This window comes from Chenopodium album, chromosome 8 (assembly GCF_948465745.1).
Source record: "Chenopodium album chromosome 8, dcCheAlbu1.1, whole genome shotgun sequence".
Lineage (NCBI taxonomy): Eukaryota > Viridiplantae > Streptophyta > Magnoliopsida > Caryophyllales > Amaranthaceae > Chenopodium > Chenopodium album.
Window position 1 is genome coordinate 59,483,635 of NC_137841.1, and position 15,726 is coordinate 59,499,360.

The following is a 15,726-nucleotide window of genomic DNA, read 5'->3' on the forward strand; positions in this document are numbered from 1 at the left end:
TATCTCTTTAATATGACTATCTTAAGTGTCTTTGTAACTTCATTTGTAACCTCTATAATAATGTATGCCCATTATATATATATATATGGCTCATGAAATGGATGAATAGAGACAACACAATTGCCTATCTACATCTCCCTCTTATATTCTCCCTTTCCCCTTTCCCCTTATTTTATATTATAGTTAATTTAATTCACAATATTGAAAAGTTATACAATAAAATAAATCATCACAATAATGTGCAACCATTTATCACAATAATTACTTAGTATGATATTTTCAATTTAATGTTTTAAAAAATAAAAGCATACTAAAGATATGAATAAGGTTTATGGCCTTTATATATTTCGATTATATTATACTTTTAATCAAAATGATTTATATATATGCCTATTTACATGTCTCATGTATTACCCTTTATGTGTATATTTATTTAAATCAAGCTAATTATTCAAACATACTCTCTTCATTTCATAAGGTTGTCATAGTTACAAAAATCCAATTTACAAACATCCATATTGTACATTTTTATCCTACAGTGATCAAAAGTTACACCAATATAAATAAAAGTTACCGTGATATATCTATTTAATGTAAACCACATATCTAATTATCTATCAATATTTTAAAAACGGACATCATCAACACCTTAATATCTGACGTTAAATATTTTAAAATATGACGTCAACACTTTAATATTTTTCTGTGTGGCTGGCAATGAACACCGTGTCAGGGGTTGCTCGAGTTGCTGGGTTATTCAAGTTACTTGGTTAGGGGTTACTCGAGTTACTCCTGATATAGTTTCATTCTCGAGTAACCCCCGACCCTAACCAAGTAACCCCTCGAGTAATCTATCTGACCAAATCCCTCGAGTAACCCCTGACCGCCTCAAGTAGCCCTTGACCGAGTAACACCTCAAGTAACTCCTGTTTGAACCCTCAAGAAACCCCGGACTGAACTCCTTAAGTAATCCCTGACCAAACCCCTTAAATAACCCCTGCCCGAGTAACTCGAGTAACCCCTTAAGTAAACCTGACTGAGTAACTCGAGTAACCCTTGATCGAGTAACTCAAGTAATCCCTGACCGAGTAACTCGAGTAACCTCGGTCACACGGTGTGGCCGGCAACTTATAAAAATTTGTGAATACTTTAATCTGACGTCAACAATTTAATGTACTACGTATCTAACATAGTAGCTTAGCATCTTCATCATTTTCATCAAAATCATATCAACACTCCATACACTTGAAGTTGGTGTCATACAGTGATATCCACATTTCCCAACCTCTTATAACATCTCCCTATAAAGATCAAACCCACTATTCACCTTCAAAATCATATCTTTATAACCAAATCAATCTATGTATGTCCTTGCTTGAACATGTAAAATCGAAACCCAATTTGAATCCTAAGCCATATGTTACCCCCAATTTCTCAAATCCACAATCAGTGTTTTCCTACAATTCCTTTTTCATGTTATAGATTTTAAAAATTAATCATCCAATTTAAGCTTAAGAATTGTCGAATTCCTTTTTAAGTTAAGCCTTGTTGCAGCTCCTCGATTTTTTTGTGGGTTTTTTTGATTTTATCCTAGGAAACAAAATGAAATCCAAATCCAATTCTTCGTTAATTATATATCAACATAATAATATACAATGTATTATAATCGAATTTATTGCGGAGGTAATAGTAGGAATTTGATTCCTAAATCCTAATGGTCGGAAATGTGTTCTAAATTTCTAATTATTGACTGATATATTCAATATATAAATACATAGTAATTTTTCAATCATTATATAAGTATAGAACTATATTTATTTCTTTCAATATTTTATGCCTGTAGCCTTTATTTTATTATATATATATATTTTTTTTTGGCGGTCACAATTTAGTTAAGTATATATTTCTACTTGCAGTCATAATTATTAAAACGATATGTTCAAAATATAATTACTGAATACTATTTTCATTCATTATTTAAGTAAAGAGCTATATTAATTTATTTCATTCAATATTTCATGCTTGTATTTTTTTTTCTATTTTACTTAGTCACAATGTATTTTAGTATATATTTTTACTTGTAGTCGTAATTTGAATCAAGTCATAGAGAGTTGATTTCTTACAAATATGATTATTGATACTATACATTTTGTTATAAATGTAATGACTGGAGCCATTCTAAAAGGGGAGAAAGCTGCTTTTCCTTACCCGATGTTGCTCCCCGATGGAAGTGGGCATCTAAGGAGATCCTTGATCGACCTTAGAAAACCCCAATGACTTCATCTTATGAACTGCCAAGAGAAGCTTCATGCTAATCTTTCTAATGAGTAAGCACATCCATTCTCTTAGGGCTTAGGGGATGCCAAAAGCTAGCCTCACTCTCATATCTCTTTACCTTTCTTGGCTTCCTAGTGTTTTCGCCCTCTTTTAGTAAGCAGCTTGCGGCAGTGGTTTTCTCTTACTTTATTTTCCCTTCCAGAAAGAAAGAAATGCATAGCGATTGGTGCTTCTTTAGGGGGGAGGATTTGGGTGGGATGACGCTTTCCTAATCAAAAGATAGAAGACCACCCCTTCTCCCGATGTTACGGGGTCATTTTGCCGACACTAGTGGAAAAATTGTCATTCGTAACAGGCTATTTGTAACGGGTAAAGTTATGCCCGTTACAATAAACATATTCGTAACGGAAAAAATAACAGTCCGCTACAAATACATATTATTCGTAACGGGCACCATATTGCCCGTTACGAATAAATAAGTATTCGTAACGGACAATATAATGTCCGTTACGAATACTTATTTATTCGTAACAGACAAGATAGCGCCCGTTACAAATGTTGAATTTGGCCCAACTAATGAGAAAAGCCGTTCTTATAGTTATAACTAGGGTTCCTTACTTTCACTCTTCTCAAGCCGTCATGCTCCTCTTTCCTCTCTCCTCTATCATTTCACTCTATCTCCCTCATCTCCTCACTCAATCCCCCTCTTCTCCTCACTCAATCTCCTCCATTTTTTTCATCTCTATGTGGATATACGAACAACGGAACAAGCATAAGATAGTGCCCTAACTTCTACGACTGAAGATGCTTCGATGGTGGTTCCGGGTCCTGTTGGTGAATTACTCGCGAAGATTCAGTAGATTCAGAATGCAAAATGTGCTGAGATTCAAAATTCTATCTCTGAAGGTGAACTAATTTCTCTTTTTTGGGGGTTTTTTAAAAAAATTTCTTTCTGGGTTCATTTTGATTTTTTTCTCTTTATGGGTTTGTTTTATCTAATATGTGTGACTTGATTTGGATGATTTATGGGTTTGTGTTAATTTTGCTGGATATTTTGTTTTTAAAAAAACCCTCATTTTGTTTCTTTTTACTCCTCATTTGCAAGCTTGCAGCCGTCTCTCTCTTCTCTCTCCTCGGTTCTCTTCTCTATTCTCTCTCCTCGGTGGTTATCTTCTCTGTTCTTCGTAACTCGAAAATCACTATAATCATGGCGATTAATATGAGCAAGAAGCGAAAGTTCATCGCTGATGGTGTCTTCTGTCGACTGGAGATCTTGGATATAGTTTGGAATAAAGCAGATCTGAGGTAAAATACCTTTTTTTCATTGAATATCTGTTTTACATTTGAGGGTTTGTCGTTAATTTAATTCTTAGTTCAGCCATGGATCATGATAGTAAAAAGGCTCGTGATGGTCACCTTTGGCCATGTTCCTGTCCCAAATCATTAAGTCAAGTTCCTTATTCTTAAATTGACAGGCCGCAAAATGTAAGGAAAATGAAACATTTGTCGGGCAAGTTTTTTTAATAATAATAATTTTTTGGTTGTCTCCTATTTCAATTATTTTTATAATGGATAGATTGGATACATTACAATTTGATTTTTATCCACTAAAATAATTTTTTCAAAAAAAAAAAAAAAATTTTATAATGGTTACAATAATATTGTAATTCAATTTTCAAATTGGTTGTATTTAGCGTGACAAGAATTTTTTTGGGAAGTCTTTTGGTCGTAAAAGAGTACTTGTGGAATTAACTGGTGGTAAATTTTGATGGGTGGTTTTGATTTGTGGATAAGATGTTGCAAAATGTGTGGTGAGGGAAAGAATTACTCTGAATTGTTATGAATTGAGCTAGATGACTGAGTTTTGTTGTGGTGTGATTGGTAGAATTAACAGAAAGCTTGAAACGATTGATGATTATTATGATGATGTAATTTATGCTTTTAGGCGGTTCTAGTGCATATATAAGGAAGTCAGTGTGTGAGCGTGATTTTGGTTTAATAAGTCAATGATACGTGCATTTGTTAAATAATTAGGTATACGGTGCATTTGGTTTAATAAGTCAATGATATGTGCATTTGTTAGATAATTAGGTACACCGTGCATTTTTCTAACATCAAAGGTACACGAAACAATTTCCCTAAACTTTTTATGTGTCCTGATGTTAATTGAAGTTTTAAAGCAATATGCCTTATCTGCTCAGAGAAGTGATGGATGGAAATTTTGATTAGTTGAGAAGAAGTCCTGATTGTTGATCATGATCTATTGCCACCTTCAATGCCAGGTATAGCCAGTAGGATGAGGGATGTCGATCTGTTGACAGTAAACGCTTTTCTGGTCATTACATTTACTGTCATACTTGATACCTTTGATCTAATCACACTCTATGTATGTGATCCTATTCATTATGGTCTATTGTCCAGCAATTGCAAGTTTTCCTAGTATTTTCTTTGCTTTTAATAAGGTCAGAAGATCCACCACCCCTTTCGAATTTGTTTGTAGTATAATCAGACTGCTTATGTACTGTCAATGAAAAACATTATATGTCTGGCAACTTTGTATTAACTGTTATTTTCTCGCAACTTTTTGAAAGGAAAGAGCTGAGCTAGGAGAAAGGAGATGGAAACACCAACTTTAGGTTCTGGGTAGAGCCGGAATCAAGTCAAAAGCTAATGATGCTGCTGAACTTGTTAATGAGCCAGAGCGTTTGGGTGGCAAAACTGATGCTGGAGATAGTGATGAATCAGAAGACTTTTACAATTTAGTTAAAAAACAAAAAGAAGCCAAGAATAAATTGAAGGCAGAGAAGTATTCAAGGTGAGTTACTAAACTACTTTCACACCATGTACTTTTCTTATCGGCATCAATGCATCATTTCATGGCATGTGTCCTGTCAAAGCATGATGTGTAACAGACCCTGTATATGGGCCTTATTGAACTAATTGATCTAAAGCATATAGCCATGGCACAACTGAATCATTAATTACTATTCTTATTATTATTTTAATTTAATGTGTGGAATTATTGTTAGTTTGTCAGATTAATATTCTTTTATGCATAATTTTATGATAAGTGTATTATAATGCCTTTTACTTTCACATAGATTGATAATTTACAATTCTGTAGTGACTAATGGTATCTTGGAAATGATATGTATGCCCATCAGTGATTTATGGTCTGACTTTTGACTATTTTTGAAGGTATGCTATGGATATATAGATGCTAATATGTCTATTAGGAGGAAGAAGGATCATATTCTTTTTATTACTTTTTATTTAGGGATATTAGACCAAATTTATTTTGTTTTCTTTATTATCTTTGTAACATTTCTATGTAAAGCAATTTGGTTTACATCAAACTATTCTTCTAGAGCTCTATATCAATTTGGTTTATGTTGGCCTCTTTTTATATTATCTCTTGCTATCTTTGATTAATTGATAAGAGTGTATAATGTTGTTTTGTTCCTAATGGCCAAAGTTGGAACATTGACTCTCTTTTGTAAATTGAGTATACACTAGAGTTTTATATGGATTATAAAAGATAATATACTTGTGAAGGTGATGAGAATATTTATCAAGATGCCTTCTTTAGTTCTTTACATGGGTTGTGACCAGATAATTTATATGTGGTGTTATGTAAAAGTCTTTCTCTACTAGTGTGTTTTGTTTACTGTTTCAGTTTATCCGGACTATTAGATTAATATTGTTTTGGTTTCAGGTCTTGAAAGTACACAGAAGGCTTGTGCTGGGTCATGAATTATTATTATATATGGAGTCAGCTCATGGGAGTGGTGAGTTAGTTTGACCACCATCTTCCTCTGTCATGCATAATCTTCCTGGTTCGACCTCAGGGAATATCGATGAGTCCGAGAGATCGGTCAATACAGCTGCAGCCTGCAGGGGATATGTTATCTGCAACTAATGCAGATGAAAAACAAGGTTAGGAAGAGAATGCTGACAAGAGAATGCAGATGCAACTGTTATAATGATGTCAGATGAAATTTGCTGAGAATTTAACAGGAAGTCATTAGTGTATATAGGAGAGTATAAAAAAACAAGTAGTAGTACAGTATGTAATACAGGATTTGTCTAGCATTTACATGATATTTTACTACAAATATGCAGGTATTATTAGTATTGTTGTTTGTCAAGGTCAAGGAATAATAAGTCTTTTAGAATGTAATAATTTGGGTGGTAAATGGAAAGAAGAATAGGGGTATTTGTAACTAGCACCTGAAATGCTAGTTACAAATGCCCCTAATTTTTTGTCTTATTCGGAGATTATTCGTAACCGACATTACAATGCCCGTTACGAATAACTACTTATTCGTAACGGCGTTTCAGGTGCCCATTACGAATAACTCTTATTCGTAACGGGCACCTGAAACGCCCGTTACGAATAACTACTTATTCGTAACGGACATTGTAAGTGCCCGTTACGAATAAGTAGTTATTCGTAACGGACGGTGCCCGTTACGAATAATAATGGCCATCCGTAACGGCAGCATACGTAACGGACGTTGCCCGTTACGGATGGGCCCTTTTTGCCCGTTACGGATAACCTTTTTTCCACTAGTGCGAGTTCCTTCGACACGGTTCTCTTCGTATGAAGTAACACAAAGTTTCATATGTGGCTGGCCGCAACATACGGCCAGCCACAATATAATTTTTTAATTCTTCTTCTCTATCTCCTCTTTCTCTCACTTCTTTTAATTTTTTCTTCTCCAGTTAGCCACTCATATCACCTGCTTCACCAAGCTATCTCCTCTTTCTCTATCCTTTTTTCTCCAAAAAGGGCAGCATACTTGCAAAACAAACCACCTGCAATTACAAAGGAAGAACGCATGTCCTCCACCAACCCGTCGTCGTACTCTGTGAGCTCCTCGTACTCCGTCGTCGAAAAACAACTTATAGGTTTTTAAGGCCAAATTTGGCCATAAAAACTCTAGATCTAGAGTTTTCATGGTCGAATTTGCCTTTTTAGCCATACTTGAAGTGAAATTCGAAGCCATTGTTAATTTTAAAGGTATTTGTTCGATTTTTTTTTAATTTTTTTTTTTATTGATTTAGTTGTGGGTTCGGTTTGATCTATGTTTGTTTGTGGGTTTGGTGTATGGTGGTGGTGGTGGCATGACGTATTGGGGGTGGTGGTGGGTCAAGGGTTACTAGGTCGGGGGTTACTTAAGGGGTTATTAGATGGGTAGGTCGAGGGTTATTTAAGGGCTTACTAGATTGGTTACTTAAGTGGGGTTACTTAAAGGGGTTAGTAGGGGTTACTTGGGAGGTTATTTAAGTGAGGTTACTTGAGGGGTTAGTGGCGGGGTTAATTAAGTGGGGTTACTTAGGGGTTACTAAGTCGGAGGGGTTACTAGAGGAGTTACTAAGTCGGAGGGGTTACTTGGTCCGGTCAGGAGTTACTAAGTCGGAGGGGTTACTTAAGGGGTAACTTGGTCCGGTCAGGGGTTACTAGGTTCGATCATGGGTTACTTGGTCAGGGGTTACTTGGTCCGGTCAATGGTTACTAGGTCCGGTCAGAGATTACTTGGTTGGAGGGGTTACTAGGTTGGTGGGGTTACTTTCTCATTTGTTGATTTGGCATCATGCCGCATGGTGCGGCTAGCCGCACCAGAATAATTGATCTTTTTAGTATATGCTAGTTGATCTTATTAAAAAGTGATTTAATTTTTTAATAACTAAGTTAACTTTTAAAATCTTTTAATTTTAATTATTGATCTAATCAGTTATCATAGGGAGGAATTGATTTTGTAAGTATATACTTTATAAAATAATCTAATAGCGTTATTTTTACATATTTTTATAATTTTTTATATGAATAATTTATTTTGCCTTGCAGGAATATACTTTTTTTTTTTTAGTAATATGAATATATTATAGTAGATTATTTTGTAAATATAATATAATATACTATATTTTGCCTTGCAAGAATATACAATATTTTTTTAGTTATATGAATACACATATTATAGTATATTGCGATATCACAATTTTAGTTGATATATTTAGAGGTGGAAAAATGAGTGGGAAAGTTATTAAGCATAGAGTGACACGTGTTAAGGTGTAGCTTGAGTGCCCTCTTTTTAGTGAAATTATAGATTCTAATTAACTTCACAATTATAATAAAAATTTTAAAGCATTCGTTTTTGATTCATTATAGAAAACTTGAACAATTAATAAAGAGGGAAAAATAATTCAAACTCTACTATCACTAATAAAGTGTTTAATTAGCCATTTTATTCGTAAAAACTTTTAGAAAAATGTATAATTAATCAATAATTTTCAAATATTAGCTTTATTTTGAAAAGGAAAAAAAAAAGAAAAAAAAAGTGAGAATGATGTCACAAATAGTTTAGGAGGGAATTTTTTTATAAGAAGGTGACACATGTAAAATGGTGATGTAAGTGGTAATTACTTTAGTATTAGTTATAGATGCTTTGAAGGATTTAAGATTTCATAATGAAAGGATTAACATTTTGGTCGGAACTTAGGTGAGTTAAGTTGTCAGAATGTTAACCCCAGGTCCTTAAAGGTGAAAAAAAAAGTGGGAGGTCCTCAAAGGTAAAAAATTGTAAAAGTGAGGTCATTGTATTATACCTAACTCACATGTACTGAGATTATTTATCCACAAGTTCTGATAAAAAATATTTTACATCCGCAAGAAAAATACTTTTTGTTGCAATTAATTTTTTTTCAAACATTACGTTGTTTCCTTTTTATTAATAATACAAGCCGTGTTTGGTGAATAGCTTAACAATGAAAGCTAAAGCTAATTATGTTAGCTGATTTTGGTTAGCTGGTTGTATTAACTGATTTGACTAACTTATTTTATTAGCTGATAGTATAAAAGTGTTTGGTAAATAGCTGATAGTTTAAAGTTGTTTGAGTATGTGAAATGACCAATAAACTAATTAAGGGGTAGGTAGTTTAGGTAGTATTTTAAATTAAATAGAGGTGTAAGTATCATTTCACCATTCATTAATGAATAAGCTAATTGAAAAAGCTCTTTAAATAAGCTGAGCTTACTTAGTGGAATAAGCTCTTTAAATAAGCTTTCCACCAAACATATTGAATTAGCTTTCCACCAAACACATTGAATTAGCTTTCTACCAAACACATTGAATTAGCTTATTTAATAGTCAATAAGCTAATGTTGGTCAAATAAGCTAATTTTGCTCAAATAAGTTGTTTACCAAATAGGCAAATACAACCACTAAATTATTGTAGGAATAACCATAAATAATGTTAGTGTGGATTTTTTTTTTTTAATTTTTTTTTTTCACATTTTATATATCCATCCATTAGTTACTCGATCCACTCGTTTCATTCACGAATGACGAATGGACAAATGTGGGTGACAAGTGAAGCAGGTGACGAATGGATGTGGATGGAGCGATTGGAATGATGGATGAATGCGGGTGAAGCTCTACCCAATCTGAATCCGATCCATTAACATCTCTAATCTCCATGTATATCTTTTGAGGTAAGTATAAAAATATAAAATCTTTGTTCCAAGTTATCTTAAGTTGGGTATTATCACGTCATCATTTTAAACATGTTAAGTAAATCAAATCACAACATGTTGTCTGACGAATCATATCATTTATTTGTTGGAGGGACTTGGTTTAGGATCTATAAAATTTAAGTTGGATTTATTAGGAGCCGGATAATTTCAAATCAGAAGGTTAGTCTTAAATTATTGGATCAAATAATTATCAAATTGGTTTTATGTCGAATTACGTCGGCTATGATATCCATAGACGGGTCTAAATTCGAACCGTTTCACGGATCGAGTCCGAAGATGAGAGTAGTAGCCAATAGCCATAACCCATAACTCCTATAAGCCCATACCAAGCACTCATAGTTGTTCAAAGAGATATGAGCAGAAAGCACCATGAACATGCCCTGTATAAAAAGGCAGTATTTTTAATTTTTCAATGATGAAAGAGACATCATCATCTTATTTTCAAACCAATTACATAATTCAGTGTCTCATTCTTCCCATTACCTTTGACCATCTCCTCCCAAAAGCCATACCCAAAAGTCGTGTTTTTGGTACCAACACTTTTTTTGTTGACCTTTTCCATTTGCTTTATCCTTCCATTTTATTAAATACTACTGCTACTGTCACTCTTAATCCCACCAAAAGTTTTGCTTAATCGAGGGATTTTGGACAAAATTCCAAGAAATGGGTTGGTTTCCTTGTACTGGTGCTGGAAAATCAGACGAAAATTTGAAGAAAAGAAATGTCAAAAAGAGTTTAGAACATCAGATCTCATCATCAAGTTCAGGTGATTCCTTCATTTGGGTAATTTTCAGCATAAATTTCAAATACCCACTTCAATTGATTGATTATTTTGAATTTTAAAGTTGCTATATTTGGGTGTATAATTTCTGGGGTTTCCTAGTTTTGATGTATGATTGAGCCTTTTTTACTTTATTTTGGTTGGTAATTATAATTGTGGGATTATTTGATAGATAATATTATGATGTTTTTTTATCAGCAGAATTTCATCTTTGATTTTAGCTGTTTGTGAAATTATGATGTACTTTCAAACTATGTTGCTCGAATGGCCTCGGACTATTTAATTTACCTCAAGTACCCGTGTTGGATCTTAGACATTATGTGTAATGACCTGGGTGTGAACATTTATTTTGGGCCAATATAAAGAAAATTTTCACAAAATATGTGTGTTGGACACTTGGATACACACTTGTTTACATGATCTCAGTTTTGCCAATTCAGCTTAATTTGAAAGATACATCATCAATGCATGTATTATTATGATGTTCTTTGATGATTGTGCATGGTGCTCATCTTATTCTTGTTTAATATTGCATTTGGTCGTTCTAGGGAAAAATTTGCATGCTTTATATGTGTTTATGGCTGCTTATGCTTAAAGCTGAATTATATAGGGGATGGGAAAAAAGAGAGTACAAAGGATGGCAAATCAGATCATATTGCTGTAAAGACGTTTACGTTTCGTGAATTAGCAGCTGTAACAAGGAACTTCCGGGCGGATTATCTAGTTGGTGAAGGTGGTTTTGGGCGGGTTTATAAAGGACGGCTGGAAAATACTTGTCAGGTAAGGTGACAGCATTCTGAGCTGCAAAGAAATATTGATCTATAGCAATTGCAATGTATTCAATATTGTTAGTTTTTTGCTTAATTTGATTGGATAAATGTAGGCGGTTTGATTTCTTTCATGACTCACGAATGTCTTCTATAGTAATATGCTTCTGTATTATTAAAAAGCCATTCTCCCATATCATTGTTACTTTTATTACTTGGTTATATCTGCTGTTTATAAACAATCTCTCAAGTGACAATATTTTGAGTTGATGTTTGAGTGAATTATCGTGCCAGCAGCTATGTTTTGTTGGAAAAACTGTATAACTTTCTAGAGGGTGTTTTTATTAGTCAATTACTGGATTGTGATGTGTGTTGCTTTCTTACAATATGTTGGAATCATTTGTCACAAAAATTTAAAGCCTGATAAGGGGGGAGGGGTTGTTGATTTATACTTTGAATTCACTTTATTAGGATGAAGAGTGGAGTAGTCTAGCTTTTGCTCATTTCTGTGAACTGAGAATTACATTTTACACTGATTTGTGTGAATTAATTATATTTTTTTATACGGTCTTAATACTTATAAGATAATGGATTTGATGTAGGTTGTTGCTATTAAGCAACTTGATCATAATGGGCTTCAGGGCAATAGGGAGTTCCTTGTCGAAGTGTTGATGCTCAGCCTACTTCACCATCCAAACCTTGTTAACTTAATTGGATACTGTGCTGATGGAGATCAAAGGCTTCTTGTGTATGAGTATATGCCACTAGGATCATTGGAAGACCATCTTTATGGTACGTAAATACCTGGTGACTCTTAATTGGTGTCCACTCATGGGGTAAAAGGTTTTCTGAATCTAATAAGAAAGGGCTGAATACATCACTACTCCTGTTATTTTTATATCTTGCAAGAGTTGCAACTCAGCCCCCGTTTTGGTGCAGCAAGGGAAAAAATATTCTTAGTATTTGGCTGCTAGTGGGTAATGTTGACTTACTGCATTATACTAAAGAAAGTAGAAAATTGGTAAAAACAATTCTCTTATTATGTGAATCTGCTCAAAACCACCTTATACTACTTGTGAAATATTATGCATATGTCAGTTTTCAATCCTTCACACTCATGTAAGGCCGCTTTTAAATGTTCATAGAAGAAGATGGAGACTAGTTATGTATCGCATTCAAGGGCGCTTGCATGCATTCTCTTCGTATCAAGGAGCTCTTTGTTGACATTGGATGTATGGGCATATTTAATATTGTTTGATAGGAGATTTTGGATTTATGTAAGACTGTCAATGAAGAATTTCATATGGGTGATTTATGGAACTTTTGGAGATATGCAGTGATCTGGTATATATTTGGGTGGCTTTAGACTATAATTAAGAAGAAAGAATAAAATTGATACCTGATAATTGAAAGAGGAAGGTTTTTCACCTTATGAGATGATATGAGAAATAGCTAAAAGTTGCTGTAGTGCTGAGTTAGTTGGATTTGCACCTCATAATCTCAAAGCAGTTTGAACTCTGACTGGTTTGTATGAAGTTCAATACAAAGAACGATGCAAGTGCATTGTGTCACTTCCTTGAATCATGACAAAAATCTGGTTTTGCACTGTGTTGTGATGCAACTCAAGATTCTCCCATAAACCTTAAGTTCTAATATGTTTGGGTTTTAATTCCTGCTTTATATATTGATGGCAGCCAAAGCATGAGGCACCAACCAAGGGGAGTTTAAGGAGGGTGCTAAAGGAGTACCATCTACTCTGCTTTGTGTAGAACTGCTTCCTATATCCGACCATTTGAGCATGCTACCTCCAGGGCAAGTGAGGCTACCTTATAATCTCCTCTTTACATGAAAAACCATACTTGGGTAAAATAGTACTTCATTCTTTTTTAAATGCAAGGTAGGGGGATGCGCTGCATTTTAGGAGAGGAGAGAGATAGAGAAAAATAGGGAACTCATGTGATGAGAAGAGAGATAAACGGAATCATTGTCGAAATACAGTAAGGTACTAAGGTTCCAATGAATTTGCAATTTCCTGTACAGGAACACTGGAATACATTGTGATTTAAAAAAGGACGGAGGAAGCATATTGCTAGTTGTAGCTATACACAGTGTGGGAAAGGCTACCAATTGATTAATAGTTACTACTTCGTGATAGAAGTAGACTATACCTTAAACATCCATTATAGTACATCATAATCTGTAGTTAAGCATGTTCTATTTCTCAACATGTTTGTGTTCATAACTCATTCAGTCAAGATCGACATCTCAATTTCTTTAAAGAGACACCTGACCTAGTCAGGGTAGCCGTAGGGGTCTTAGATGTACTCAGCTTTACCCCTATGATAATAAATGTTGTTATTGATATCTTGACCGGATAAGCGACATAATCTTCATAATTAATAGGTTTTTATATTTAAAATTATTATCTAGTGATTAGTTGTTTGTAATTACACATGACAGTCTTTTTCATCATAGCCTGTCTAGATAATTTTATTTTATTTTTTTTGTTAAAATTCTATGCTTGTGAATTTCATCATGTTATATTTGAAGTCTTTCATTATTGCAATTGAAGTGCACATGAACTTCTGCAATGCATAAGAATTGACAGTATATTATGTCAGTCCTGTGTTTATTACTGCATAGTTGGTTGTTTTCTCTGATTTGTGGATGAAAAATCCATTCCTGACCACTGTTATCTTGTTCCAGACATTCCTCCTGACAGGAGACGACTTGATTGGAATACAAGAATGAAAATAGCTGCTGGTGCTGCCAAAGGCTTGGAATACTTGCATGATAAAGCAAACCCACCAGTTATATATCGAGATTTGAAATGTTCTAATATATTACTTGATGAAGATTATAAACCAAAGCTGTCTGACTTTGGCTTGGCCAAATTGGGGCCAGTAGGGGATAATACGCATGTTTCAACCAGAGTGATGGGAACTTACGGATATTGTGCTCCAGAATATGCAATGACTGGTCAGCTTACCCTAAAATCAGATGTTTATAGCTTTGGGGTTGTTCTTTTGGAACTCATTACAGGGAGGAAAGCAATTGACAATTCGAAAAGTAATGCAGAGCACAATCTTGTAGTATGGGTAAGAGATTTGATCCTGATCATTTTTGTTGATAATTTAACTACTGTTTCTTGGTTACCCTTAGGTTAGCTTCTTGGTTGGCAAATGTTGACACAATGGTGGTTGAAGCATTTGAGAGTTTTTTATATTTTTTATTCATGGTATATCATAACTTGATCATGCTCATGAAATTGATGATCCATTTAAGTGAACTTTGTAATCAAAAAGGCAAAACTACAGGCAATTGGATATTTTGGATCTCTTCCTACTTACTGTCCCCAATAGATAAAGAAGGAAAAAGTAATAATTATCGTGTTTTGTAGATCTTAACTCCATTAGTTTTTTTTTTTTTTTTTTTTCTTGTTCATTGGTGCAGGCACGACCCTTGTTTAAGGACAGAAGGAAATTTTCTCAGATAGCCGATCCAACGCTCCAAGGCAGGTATCCAGCAAGGGGATTGTATCAAGCTTTGGCAGTTGCTGCAATGTGTGTGCAAGAACAACCTAATATGAGACCCCTTATGGCTGATGTCGTCACAGCTCTAACTTACCTTGCTTCCCAAAAATATGATCCAGAGAGTGAGTCACGTCAAAGTTTTCACTCAGCTGCTTCCACTCCCAGAGCCAGAAGAGATTATTGAAAGCAAACTGCATTTTTTAGGGTTATAAGTCCGACATGTAAATTGAATCTGCTTAATCATAATGTTCAGTTTCAACTTTTAAGGCTGGTTTTGTGTTCAGATAGGCGGGACTAGAAAAAAACATAGAATCAATAGATAGCAAAATTTATCCTCAGTTCTTTGTACTTGTATGAATTCTTACAGTTATATACTTATAACTCGTACATATAGAGATGATGATAGAGCGAACCTGTTCGTATATTATAAATGCCTTGGTGTGTTAATGATTGAATTTTTTATTTTTGGTCTTAACACGAGGAGCTATGAACTAAACGGCAAACAAACTAGAATATCTAGTAGTACAAAAACTGTCTTTTACAAGCAGAGATAGCCAACCAGTGGTCCGGAGTAACCCAGGAATGAGGAACCCTTCCTATTGCTGCAGGACAATAAGCAATAAGCTTGGCAACACGCAATGAATATCGCGCAACAGCCATCCTGTTATCACATTTTTCGAACTTGAATCACAGCGCAAAGTAGAAAGCTCAGCTCAGTCTGTGTTTATGATTGACGTTTGTGTATAATGTGCCAATGACTAAAAGGCATAGTATAAAACAAAAAACTTAAACTTTCCAATAGACATTCACCTTACCCACACTCACTGCAAA

The 15,726-nt window shown here is 34.3% G+C and overlaps 1 protein-coding gene and 1 long non-coding RNA gene across 3 annotated transcripts; both read left to right on the forward strand.

Annotated features, from left to right (window-relative positions):
* The first annotated feature begins 2,925 nt into the window (after window positions 1-2,925).
* LOC145556182 (uncharacterized) lies at window positions 2,926-6,547 on the forward strand. 2 transcript variants are annotated; one of them, XR_014091793.1, is made up of 4 exons: window positions 2,926-3,183; window positions 3,383-3,582; window positions 4,869-5,092; window positions 5,993-6,547. It is a non-coding gene; the product is annotated as an uncharacterized LOC145556182 (long non-coding RNA). The 2 variants fall into 2 exon arrangements; XR_014091792.1 differs by having other exon boundaries at window positions 3,390-3,582.
* A 3,649-nt stretch (window positions 6,548-10,196) lies between these two features.
* Window positions 10,197-15,342, forward strand: LOC145641910 (putative serine/threonine-protein kinase PBL7). The gene is made up of 5 exons (XM_081692940.1): window positions 10,197-10,580; window positions 11,206-11,375; window positions 11,965-12,154; window positions 14,069-14,460; window positions 14,816-15,342. The coding sequence occupies exons 1-5, from the start codon at window positions 10,478-10,480 to the stop codon at window positions 15,077-15,079; spliced, it is 1,119 nt and encodes a 372-aa protein (XP_081549066.1). The 5' UTR covers window positions 10,197-10,477; the 3' UTR covers window positions 15,080-15,342.
* Window positions 15,343-15,726: the final 384 nt, after the last annotated feature.